The sequence below is a fragment of the Lutjanus erythropterus genome, chromosome 3, assembly GCF_056507025.1.
Source record: "Lutjanus erythropterus isolate fLutEry1 chromosome 3, fLutEry1.hap2, whole genome shotgun sequence".
Lineage (NCBI taxonomy): Eukaryota > Metazoa > Chordata > Actinopteri > Lutjaniformes > Lutjanidae > Lutjanus > Lutjanus erythropterus.
Genome location: NC_139319.1, coordinates 19,802,095 through 19,815,160, shown reverse-complemented (window position 1 = coordinate 19,815,160; position 13,066 = coordinate 19,802,095). Strand labels below are relative to the sequence as shown.

General features: G+C 39.3%; 2 protein-coding genes across 2 annotated transcripts in view; one reads left to right on the top strand and one right to left on the bottom strand.

Annotated features, from left to right (window-relative positions):
- The window catches only part of ctnna2 (catenin (cadherin-associated protein), alpha 2), a 391,099-nt gene that overhangs the window by 233,516 nt on the left and 144,517 nt on the right, over positions 1-13,066 (top strand). The window lies entirely within an intron of this gene.
- On the bottom strand, positions 97-4,293 carry lrrtm1 (leucine rich repeat transmembrane neuronal 1). Its single transcript, XM_084715316.1, has one exon. The coding sequence runs from the start codon at positions 3,011-3,013 to the stop codon at positions 1,436-1,438; it is 1,578 nt and encodes a 525-aa protein (XP_084571442.1). The 5' UTR covers positions 3,014-4,293; the 3' UTR covers positions 97-1,435.

Here is a 13,066-nt window from a genome sequence, read left to right as displayed (position 1 = left end):
TGCAGTCCTTGTGATCCTCCATCTCCTTCTCACTTCCCCCCACCCCCTCTCACACAACATACTGTTCATGTCGAAGGACCCAGGAAACACAACATCTGTCAGTGCACTAATTTACACAATGAACACCAGAGGAAGAAGGATATATATACACCTCAAAATGGCCTTGTATTCAACAAACATTTTACATCACATGAAAACACAGTGAAGAATATTGTATGTGCAAATCTTCCTTTAAGCTGCTGAATAATTTCTTCAGTGATTCTGATACCATTTGACATTTGTATTTTGATTTAAGTATGCATGGTGTCAATGATTGTTGCCTTCAGTGTGCTTGATTCAGTGAAAGGAGGCATTGCTCCTCTGTGAAAGCCAAAGAGCGAGAGGCAATGAGAGGCGTAGCTTTAGATCTTTGACACTCTGCTTTCTTTACTTGGATGGTATACAATAAGTGATATAATAATATGAAAATATGCTAACCAATTAAAATGTAAAAGATTTTAATCTATTCTCAGATAGGCAATGGGAAGGGGGAAAGAAACTACACTTATAGCGAGCCAACACAGTGAATGATAAAACAACAAATATGAGCGTTAAAACAGAGAAGAGATCTAAAATTCAGACCATGGATTTACATTGGAGATGAGATGCAGATATCCCTCTGCCCCTTTTATTTTTTTTTGTATTTCATTTTATTTTTTTGGTTCAATACACTGCAGAGACATGGCTCTCCAGTCCACGATCGCAAAGACTGCGTCTGTTGTCATTCATCCTTTCTGACAGCTTCTCACGTACAAATGAGTTTACTGTGAATAGCAATTCATTTATTTAAACATTTTTTGTAGTTTACAAAAGAAATAGATTATCTTGTATCATTTTTTGTCCACACTTGCACTTCTTCTTTTAACATATTTTACACAGACTTTTATTTTTACATTTTAATCGAACTTAAACATGTTTTTTTTTTAATATTTTAAATGCTTGTCAAATATTGTGTTTACCATAATACAAATGGTTTGTTTTTGTCTTTTTTCTTTTTTTTTGTGTGTCCCCAGTTTGTTTTAAACAATAATTAAATGTCCTGAAGTAGAAAGACACATTAAAGCTCAAATATCCACCCATGAGAGAAAAGCCTCAGTGCCCACAATGTATTCCTCTCTGTGTTTCTGTAGAACATCAACAGGTCCAAGAGTCAGGGGCCCATTATGCCCTGTGGCCTCGGATCAGCAGTAGATAGCAGTAGCAGTAAATCCACCGCGAAATAGTCAGCCGCAGAAAGCACACTCCTTCCACATCACAGTGAGACGCTGTGTAAAAAGTGTCCAAAAGATCCCTTTACTCCTTCTGTCCCGCAGTATTCCCCTCCCCGGTGTATCCAAAAAAGGGATTTGCTGTATATCCAGATAATCACAGGTAAAGACGTACTCACAAAGCAGGGTCACACCTCACATTCCCGAGAAGGTTGCTGTTGGCAAGTGCAAGAGCCATACTCATTGATGATTACCAGAGCTCCTTCAATGTGGTTAGGTTTATAGTCAACATAGTACTCCGGTGTAGAAATTGCAGCCATCTGCTGCATGCTTTGCTTTTGCTTCTGCTTACGGCGCTGACTGCTGAAGCATTGCCTCAGTTGTCTTATTCCGGCTGGAAAGCACTTCCATGCCACATACAACATCAGCACTATGATGAGAAAGGAAAAGATGAGTGCCATAGTGCCAGTAACCACCTTGTGGATCTGCATGGTGCTCTCCAGGTCATCATGGCCCACTGTGACAGTGAAAGAACTGGTGACCACCTCACTACCCTCACCCTCATAAGGGTTGGGAGTAAATGGGCCCAGGAAAACAGAGCCACCTTGGGCCAGATCCCTTGTCGAGGCATACAGGCCCGCTGTAGTTACCTCCATTGGGGGATCCTCACATAGTTGAAAAGCGTAGACAGCATCCAACACATCCTCGCCCTGTGCAGTGTCGGGGCTTGAACACAGCAGGGAATTGTCACGCTGGCCTCGGAAGGCACTCAGCCAAGAGGCCAAGGCACACACGTTGCGACTGCACTCCCAGTCATTCCCTGCCAGGGTAATGCTGTCCAGAGATGACCACGAATCCAGGATGTGCTGGTCCAAAGAGGTCAATCGATTGGAGTCTAGCATCAGCACCTTGAGGTTGGGTGCGCTTTCAAAAACATGTGGCTCAATGTACTCGATTTCATTGGCTGACAGGTCAATCTTCTCTAAAAAATGCCATGTCCACTCCAGTGTATTGACAACAATAGTGGCACGATTGTTGTGCATGTACAGAGTACGTAAAGAGATGAGGCGAGGGAAGTGGGCTAGGTTGACTTTAACTAGCTCATTGTGCTCAAGATGCAACTCAGTCAACTTGAAGAGGCCAGCGAAGGAGTTTCGTGCCAGGCTCTGCAGTTGGTTGTATCCCAAGTCCAGAAACTGCATGCTCCGGCAGTCTTGAAAAATCCGCACTGGCACAAATTTGAGAGCATTGTAGCGCAAATGCAAATTGGTGAGCTTTCTAAGGCCGTGGAACAGGTCAGGCTCTAGTGCCTGCAGCCTGTTGTATGAGAGGTCCAGAATTCGCAGGTTTGGGAGGGGCCTAAAGGTACCATTTGGCAGACTCTCAATCCGGTTGCTGCTGAGGTCCAACTCCTTGACCCGTCTTAGCCTGTCAAATGCACCCTCCTCTACAATGTCAATGTTGTTGTGATCTAGGTAGAGCCAGGTGAGCTGTGACAGACCAGCCAGTTGGCCTTCACGCAGCTCGGTCAAGTTGTTCTCTCTCATGGACAGGCCCATGGCACTGCTCAGATTGCGGGGAATGTCTGTGAGGTTGAGCCCCTCGCAGTACAGCAGCTTGCTGTCGCAGCGGCACAACCTTGGACAAACCCCCTCTACCAAGGGAACCGTTCTTACAAAAATGCCCAATAAACACAGTATCAACCCAGGGGGCTTCTTCAGTGGCCACTTTAAGTACAGTCCAATTAGAAGGAAATCCATTAGCATAAATATCCAGGGATGCCACTGAGAAAATGTCCATTGAACCACTCTGGATATTATTTTTGCACTTATCACATCATATTTATCACATCATATTTAATTAATTTAATAATGTGTTTCGTCCCGTTCTTGTATTTTATCTGTATCTGACAGTGATTATATATCTTTTATTTTTTTCAACCACTGAAGTCCTTGTCGAAAATGCAAAGGATAAAGGGCAAGTCTCTTTGCTTATGTTAGAAATCAAGCAGTGGGTGGAGAGTAGAGGGGATGAAAAAAAATAAAATTGTCCTCATTGATCGATCTTATTTGAAAAGATTCCTACTCACCCCTATCCAAAAGCTGACAATCTCCATTCAGCATCTCGCTTTGTGCCCCAACACTAATTATGTGCGAATCTAAAAAAGACCCCACTGTGGTACAAATTCTCCCCCCCTCCCTTCTCTCTTTTCAGTGGACACCAGATCCTTGGCAGGCTTACAATGTCTTAGTTCTCCTCAAGTGAAAGAGCCAGAAAGAGAAGGAATCCAAGTAGCTTTCAGCGAGATGGTAGGAAGTGCAAGTTCCCCTGTCTGCATGCATGAGCTCTGTCTCTTTTTGCTCCTCCGCAGTCCTCTGCTGCAATGATCAGAGGGGAGAAGAGACAACCAGAGAAAGGGAAAAAAGAGACCAAGAGAAAAAAATCTTTTTAAATATCTGTCTTGCTCTTTTCTCCTCCCCTTCCTGCTTGAGTTTCAGCAGATCTGTCAACACATATTATCGTCCATCTCTGGAAGCAATCACTGACTTGTAAGGTTTAAATCCATTCAAGCGGGTAATCATGCTTTCAGTGACGGATGCAAGGAGAGAAAAAAAAAACAGGATTTAAAGAGGTGAACCCTGTTCACTGTTTTCTTGTGTAACAGTATTCCTTGTCATCTCAGTGGCTCATCTCGGTTAAGAAGCCGCTTGCATCCCCCGTGGCTTGCAGTTTTCGTTCACTATCTTGCTCTCCGGGTGTTTTCTCAGCCAGCTGGAAGAGGCTGCTGAAGGCTGGTGCTGGTAGGCAGGCAGGGGCGGTAAATGTGGGAAGCAAAGGAGCGCGCAATCCCTTGCAGCAGAGCAGTACACTGACAGCGCATGCAGAAGCACCTTCTGTTCACTGAGTGTCGTAAGCCACTCACAATTCAGAGTGCTCGCTCTCTTTCCCTCACTCCCTTGCTCTCTTTCCCTTGATCGCTCACTCACTTTTTCATGCTGCTCCCCCTCCTCTTCCTCTCTCTCTCTCTCTCTCCCCTCTTCCCTTCTCGCCTTTTCTCTTGCTGTGTTTTTCTCTCTGCCTCAGACATTTACATATTCAGAATGGGCTGGGCTTAAACCAGGAGCTTTAATGAAACCCCCCCCCTCCCTCTCTCCCAATCTCTCTCTCCCTCCTTCCCTGACTGTAATGAATTGGACCATATAATGTCTGCCTCCTTTGACGTTGCTGTGAGAAAGCAGTTTTCTGATTTCAGAGTTGCAAAATAACATTTATCCAGTGGGACACCATCCAAAAAGGGTGGCCTATATTAGTTTCTACCCGTAAAGCAGAGAAACATTTGCATGCATTTCAACAGTCAGAAAGTCTGCCTATAGAAGAACAAAAAATAAGGAATAATTTCATTCAAATTCAAAATATCTTTAAATAGAAAGCTGTAATACATTTACTGCAATAAATCATAAAATTGATATGTCATCAGACATTAAAGAAACATGTTAAGTTGAAATGTTTGTTTCTCTGGTAACAATGCTACAGCCTAGATTTTTTTTTATTTTAGGCCAAAATAACTTCAAATAACTTCTTCCTCTTTTTTTCTTTTCTTTTTTTGTCTGTTTCACGTGGAGTAGAGTACAAATTAATTAATAATTAATAATCTTGTAAAAGCATAGATATATGTAACCGTAAACGCGCAATATGTTAATGGAGTTTGACAGGCAGGATAACAGGCTTAACTTTACATTGACAGACAACTCACAGTTATAAACAGCTGATCAACTTACAGTCGAGGACTCATCCTCATTTTTTTTATTAGTCTTGCGTTCCTGCAACCTTTCTGAGTGTCGCTGACAACTCACTTCAACCCATTTATTATATATTAAATACGATCTCAACCTATTAAATATACAGTTTCTGGCTTCAACTCACTATTTGGAATGCAGTACTATTTTTTTCACACACAATTGCTACACATTGTTCCCTTAAGATTACAACTAATAATACAAAACACACAAATTCATGTCACTAAGGATAATATAATTTGAATGTATTCATCGTCATGTTTGTCTAATGATTTCAAATATGACTTTGTTTAATGAATCAATCTCAGTCTTTTCATAATCATTGTTTAGCCTTGCCAGCACAAAAAAGTCAATAGTGAGTCAAGGCTGGAGTATGACGTTCTTCATTTGATCAAACTGTCCTGTAGCCAGGCTTTCTGTGTCATTGTCAATTATGGCGAGGCTCTCCATTCTGAATACAGATGTAATTGCTTGCCACATGATATTAGCATAAAGCTATAACATAAATATTCTTCTCTGAAGGTCCGCTCTCGCCTCGATTTGCACTTCTCTGGAATCACTCCTAGCCTTGTCATCATTCTCCCATTAATTTTCAAAGACAATGAGCTGTGACAAGGCCTTACAATCCTTGTAACAGCCAAGTGTCTAACCATCTGACCTTTTTTCATTGCGTTCTTACTGACAGATACCATAACTTTGATATTGAGCCTTTCTGAAAATGGAGTGAAGAATTAGAATTAGAACAAACAAAAATGACGGTTTGAATTTTGTCCCTCTTCACCTTCCATTCTTGGTAACATGTATATAGAGATGAAATATATAGAGCCAAATATATATTGAAAAGAAATAATTTGATCAAGGTGGACAAGAATAGGAATAAACATTTCCAATATGTTGTTATTGCAAAAAACAACACTAATTGCTTTTCATTTCCAAAGGAGCTTTTTTTTCTTCTTGACATTTTCTAAGACCTCTAACCTTTATAACTGCTGCCAGGGAACCTTGTCTAGTTCTGTTAACTAGATCTAATAATACATTTTGTTTATAGAGAATAAAGATACTCAAAGACCAGTAAAATAAAAGATCCTGATATATCATTTCAGTTACTTTGGAGCTGGGGTCTTGTAAAACTATAAAGCCCAAGTGATTTGTGTCATGCTTACCAAGTTACCGTGCCTGTTCATGTGTTTTGTTTTGGCAGTTAATTACTGTGATGTTGCTGGTGGTGTAAGAGCTTTAGCATTAGCTCTCAAATAGCTGGCTAATGGAGATAGGGCTTTCCACAAGTTCTACTTTATGTTACTGTACGTATCAACCACATCTTATATAGTCTCCACTCTTCAGTCTTACATTAATCTAAGAGTAAAATATAATGTACTAAATCAGGAGAGTTAGCTTCAATGCTGCCAAGAACAGCATAGTAGATTCGAGGGTTTTAATGTATTATATCAAACAAAAAGAGACCCCACCCAGTGGTATAAACCATTACTGCAACAATAGTAATGGGTCAGGCATTTTTTAATGTTACACTGGGCTCTGCTGACAAATAATGAATCAGGGGCTAAGATTTGGTGTAGATTTTTGTTCCTGGCAATATTCCAGTCACTGAATACATGTACAGAATACAGATATATTTTTGGATTATATAAGCAAGTAATGCAGAGCGGGTTCACTAATGCCAATGTATCGCCAAAGGCTTTTGTATGCAGTGCATCAGAAATGTTTCCATGAGTGTAGACTGTGCATACTAAATGTGCTAGATATAATAGAGTCCAAAGGTAACTTGCTCCACTGTTTAAAGCCCATGGCATGCCAATCGAACATTCTCCAACAAGAGAACTAGGTACTAGATCAATTTTTCAGTCAGTACCGCTGACCAAGCCACCTGCTTGAACTAGAATTGGTCCCTGGACACAGTGGTGCCCACTGCTCCTAATACAAGGAACCTGTCCTTGTAAATGTAGCGACTGAATCTCGCTGCACATTATACTCAGTATAACTGTATATGTGACAATAAAGTTGACCTTTTACTTTTATATTAAAAAAAGGGATAGCATGTCTCTGCATAATAGAGTGGTACTGCCTTTATGGTCAGTTTGACCAGAATCCTACTGGTTACCACATCTTAAGTAATTTCTGGGCTTTTTAGAAAGACAGATTCATTATCTGGCTGCATTTAGTGGAACATAGGCTAGATAGAAAATGGGATGGGAGTTTGGCTCTCTGTTTGATTACAATAATTATATCAACGAACCACAATTACCTAACAGCCCTGTACTTTGTTCTGACCCTCTCTGATACTTGACAACTTAACGTTTAATACTGCATCTGTCACCAGGGGCTTCACAAAACGAACACAAGGCTCCTAACATGCATGTTACAGGTAAGGAACTGACAGCAATTGCATACATGTTACTTTGACTGAAACCAAATTTAAAGACAGTTTTTTTCCCTACAGTCTGCACTCATATTCAGTTACATAAAATCAAAACAGAACAGGACAAAATGTATGATAATATAAAACAAAACAATATATATACACTCATACCCAGGACATAATTTTGTTGTGCATTTTTTTTTTATTTGTGTTGGATTGAATGTATCTGTAGGAACAAGATGGTAATGATAATATGGCGTGCATGTGGGAAACATTGTCCATCAACTTTGAATGTATATGAGCACGAAGCATCATTGTTGTAAAAGCTGTCCACCTCCTCCTCACGTGTCAGCCCGTCAAGTGCAGCATGTTGACGCAGGTTTGATGTATTGAAACAGGTCTCTGTAAGATGAAGGCACAGCAGTGTCTGATTTCCAGCTGCTTGGCCAACAGGAGTCTGAATTTGAAGGAGCTACATTTTCATTATCATCAAGATAACTCATTTTACAACAAAGTCCTTCATCAGAGTTTCAGATTTCATCAAGTCAAACCTCCAACCTTGGATGACAGTAGACATGATTCATGTTGGCCAGATTTTGGCATTTTACATGAAACTCGCCTGATGTGATACACTTTTTAATCCACCCATGATCACTGAAGAACTCACTGAAGGTTTGACATCAGCGCAGATATACTGAACACACGGAAAAGAAAGAAAAATTGTCCTTCACATGATCTGGACATCTTGAAGTTGGAATCATCTCTGCCTTGCCTTTGCTATATTCCCTCTTAGCTGTAATGGATGACTACACCATCAGCTAATGACTTGGTGCACTATAATGACTTGACACAGCGAACAGGAGATGAGAGTATCCAGACCATCAGTTTTAAGACTTTAAGAGCTTTGGCTCTCTGCTTTGGTGTTAAGGTCAGCACAAGTGTGAGTGAAAGTGTGTGTCTGCTCATGTGTGGGTGAAACACACATGCTCACATGCACACAGTCATACAAACAGATACAGCCATATAACAGATTGATGGTTGATAAGGATATGGATTTTTCTTTAATGAAAACCCTTGAGTAACCTTCTGTTTTTTTTTTCTTTTAGCTTACATCACACTCTTCCAGTTTAGGGTTTATGTTTCAGTGCAAGTCATCATCATTCATATCCAACAATAAACCAAGATGTCAACAATATTATCCAGGAGCTTTGTCACCTTCAGACAGTATGTACTTGTGGTTTTGTTTGTGAAATGAAAAGAAGGGCTGTTCTTTATCATCTTAGCAGCTGATAACAATTTTGATCTTTCACCACCAGTGTTTTGTTTGATGCAATATCACATTCTTAATATTACTCGACTTTTTCAAATTTAAGAATATTTTGTCTTTATCTTGTATTCTGACCATTTTTGTCTGTTGAAAATAATGCACACATTAAGATTTTAACTCAGGTATTGATGTGTGTTTTATTGCAGAAAATATTGTCGCTGTTGGGCAGAAACCTTGTATGTCCAAAACTGTTGTTTTTCAGGAATTGGAAAAAAAAATGTTTTTTGTCTTTGTCAAAGTTAGTAGCTGTTTTTAATACTTTTCAATAGTTAAATATTTGTTCAACCCACAGACAGACATAAAGGAGGTACAAGGTTTGTGCCCAACAGCAACGATATGTTTTTTATTCACCCAGTGGTGCTGCACTACTGGCTATTTTGTATTTAGTGACAATGATTATAATTAAGTTGGTCTTGTGATACCAGAATATCAGAGATCTCTCCACCTACTGATTGTTGGGGGATTTCTAAATCCAAGGTAGCTGCTTGAGCGGTGGTGGACACTAACAAACATACACCCAAGTTGTTGTTTGTTGTTGTTGTTGTTGTTTTTATCTTTATTGGTTTTATAACATGACACAACAGCCCTCGGGATAAATAACAGCAAAAATGTACAAAAATATAACAAGATAAATGTCAGATCATCTCACTCCACCTTCCCACCCACCACCACCCTTTGCCAACACACACACACACACACACACACACACACACACACACACACACACACACACACACACACACACACACGTCCACCCCTTCAGGTCAATACTAAAAAAATTTCATAACATAACCTGTTCAAAGCAAAAAGAATAATAAAAAAAGGAGTAAGAATATTTTTTTTAAAAAATGAAAAGAAAAACAACCAAACAGTTTCAAGTAGGGAATAGATAACATCCCTCGTGTATCTATTTAGTTGAAATAGTGGAATGGATTTAAAAAAAAAGAAAATAAATTAAGAACTGTTAAAAAGACAGGTCTGACTTGCACACCATAATAGGATTTAATACTAATTTGAGTGAAGATTGAGTACTATGGTATGGAAAATGTTAGAAAGCCACCCCATATATTTTCAAATTGTTCAGGCTCCCCCTTCAGGTTATACATTATCTTTTCATGTGGAATACATGTTGCTAAATCACTAGTCCAACTAACAAATGTAGGTGGTTGTGGTGATAAGGGTGATTCTAATACATTTGAGTTTGTTTTTATTTACTTTTATCATGCCTAGTAAAGCCCTGGTTCCGAGGGGATAGCTGATTCGGTGTGTCTTTAAGCACATTGAGTGTTGAGGTCCAGAATGAATTTAGACACTAGTAGACCCAAAACATCTGTATCAGTGTTCCCATTCCAGTTTAACATCTTGGACAGAACTGAGAATATTGAGGCTTTATTCTGTGTAGCCTGTCACACACATTCTATGAATGAGATTATATTGTATAATTTTATGTCTAGTATAAAAGGAGAAATACTGACTTCTGATACATAGTGCTTCTCATTCCTCTTTTCTAAAAAATTACACTTGAGGTCCTGTTCCCATTTGGGTTTTTCTAAACTCTCTAATTGTTTTCACCAAGTTTTAGCAATGAAAGCTGAGACTGTCCTCAGTCTCTATTTGACAAAACATTTAAAGACTGACTTATGAGTCCACAATAAAGACAAATAGTATATTTGTAGAAGAATAAAATCCGTGATAAGAACAAACTTCCCATTTGACCACTGCTTTACCTGTTTTAGGAAAAAGGACATTGTGCAGTACCTTCAGCATGTTCTACATAGGGTGTAACACAAAAGTTTCAGCTTGTGACAATACTGGTTTTGCCTCATTAGTTTTGTTAAAGTATTTTTTTAACCAAACATGCAAAATTAAAATGGATTTGAAAACTCTAAAGCATGATTTTATGTCCTTGGCTGATTATTTGATTATTTTATTTGATAGTCTTGGATAGTTTTTATAATCAAATGGTTAGCGTTGGTGGTGTATTGTCAGGAGACTGAATTGATTCGAGGGATCAAATAAGACTCAAAATTATCAGCATCTATGATTACAGGCCCATTATTTAAATCATTTATTGAATCAGAGGACGTCTGACTGTGTGAGCCCAACAAAACAAGGCAGATGATGACTAATTGGCCCGCTGCAGAGATAATGTTGATGGGCAGCTGGGAAAAGATTGTGGTGGGGGTCTGTGCAGACACTTACACCATACAGTGGCTGTCAGTGGTGTGGTGAGGAAACAGCAAGAGATGATTGTGCATCTGCAATTGAGTGCGACCTCCAGCAGATGGAGGTTTCTCTCAGTTTGAAAGGGTCACAAGTGGACAGAGAGTTAACATAGAGCTTATTCATTTTAGTTTTAGTGTTATTTTCTGTCTTCTCTGGTGCTATAGATGACATATCAACCCCATTATATAATCTGCAACTGATGATGAACTGAGAACAGAGGAAATGTAATCAAAGATAAATTGAGATAGCCGTGGGCATTTCTAATTATTATCATCATAATCTTATCTCAAATATATATCAGCTAAATCAAATTGTGATGACAGTAACCCGGTGAAGGTTTATGCTGGTATACATCAAGGGTTTCCCACACAGTATACAATAAAAAAGATCCACCCCTCTCCATCTTTCAATCACTTTAAAGTGGCTTATACTACTGGGGTAAACAAAACAGGAAAAACAATATCATCTTAACGCTCACTGGAGCATGTGACAAGGGGAACATGGCTGTCGCTATGGGTTACAATTCCTTGAAGCGTGTTTTTATGTGATGCAAAGTTTGCTTCAGTAAGCACCGTGAAATGCTTAAACAGAAAAATCAATATAGCACCGTCCTCATGATATGCCCATTTTTGCTGCTTTAGAGGTGGGTGAAAGTTTGGGTTGATGTATGGGGAGAGGATTTATAGAGTGCGCTGGATGGCAAGCCTGAAAAAGCTGATATTTTGTCCATGGTGATGTGAACATGATGGTCTGTATATACTGTATGTATCAAAAAAGGGGGGAAAAAATGAAGAATCTGTCTGAAAAGGCCAAATTGGGTAGAGTAAAGAGAGTGTGTATCATCGCTGGTTGGATATAAACTGTGTGTGCCAATAAATCTGGGGGTGGCTTTTGGAAGCAGCATGATCTTAAATCGCCTCTAGTTTTATGTTTCTCTCCTGACACAAAAATAATGCTCTGCACTGTGTAAATTGGGCAGCTGTGATAAAACATGTTTTAACTTTCTTTATTGAACACAAGCCTGCCACAACATGTTTAAAACTTTAACTAAATGTTTGTGCTTGTTTTTCTAACCTCTTTTCCTCTTATTTATGTCAGGCAATTCTTTATATCTGAGACAGCTTGAGCTGTTTTGCCTCTTCACCTTCTTAGATACTATGTTTCCAATTTTATTTAAGCTTTCAGTGTTGGTTGGATAAAAGACACTCAAGGCAAGACTTTAACCTTCTCAATTCCATAAAATTCCAATGAAGCGATAGCGATTGGCCTTGGAATAGAGTCCATGTAACTACATCATGTCAGAATCAGGTTCATTGGCAAGTATGTTTTCATATACCTTGACACTGGTGCATCAGTAAACATAATACAAGAAAATATATGAAGAAGATGAAAGCAAGTCCTGCAAGTCAATAAGCATAAATATAACATGGGAATTACATCGAGCTGTCCTCTGGTTTCTGTGTTTTAAGTTCATAATAGTAATGGGAAAATGGAAATAGGAAAAAAATATCAGTAATTACTTGTCCAGTTTGTCATATCCCGCAAATGACTGGATAACTTCTGTTTATAGTGCATGATGTAGTATTAATTGAGATTCTGTAGGCTAGGTTATTTTTTATCACCTGCTTTCAGTGATCATGTGTCCACTGAAGCCCTTTGCTCTTGTTCTTGATTCAAGGTTTGATTAATTACTGGTGCTTTCAGGAACGCTTCTTTCCATACTGCGGTTATACTTCGCTGCCTTGTTTACTTGCGGCCTCCCTTTTGCCTTGAACATGTTGTCCTTCTCTGTCACTGACATGGACTATTTTATTTGTTGCCCTACTCTTTGCAAACTCTGCACACTGTAGTGTTCAAACATTCCAGGTGGGTGGCAGCAACTGAGATGCTGAAACCTCCACATCTAGTCTGCACTATTCTAATGTGAGGTTAAACAGTAACTGTGTCTTGACCTTTTCGCTGCTGAATTACAGCCACTTTATTTGCTATTTGAAGAATGTGGATGGTTGCATTAACTAGCCAATGCCCTTAAAAGTGTCCGAAAATTATAGATTTGTATTAGGGCTCTCCTGGTTGAGGTGCCTGACAACAC

What these genes read in the sequence shown, in the direction of transcription:
- lrrtm1 (XM_084715316.1), bottom strand. Translation starts at nt 3,013, where the DNA reads ATGCTAATGGATTTCCTTCTAATTGGACTGTACTTAAAGTGGCCACTG.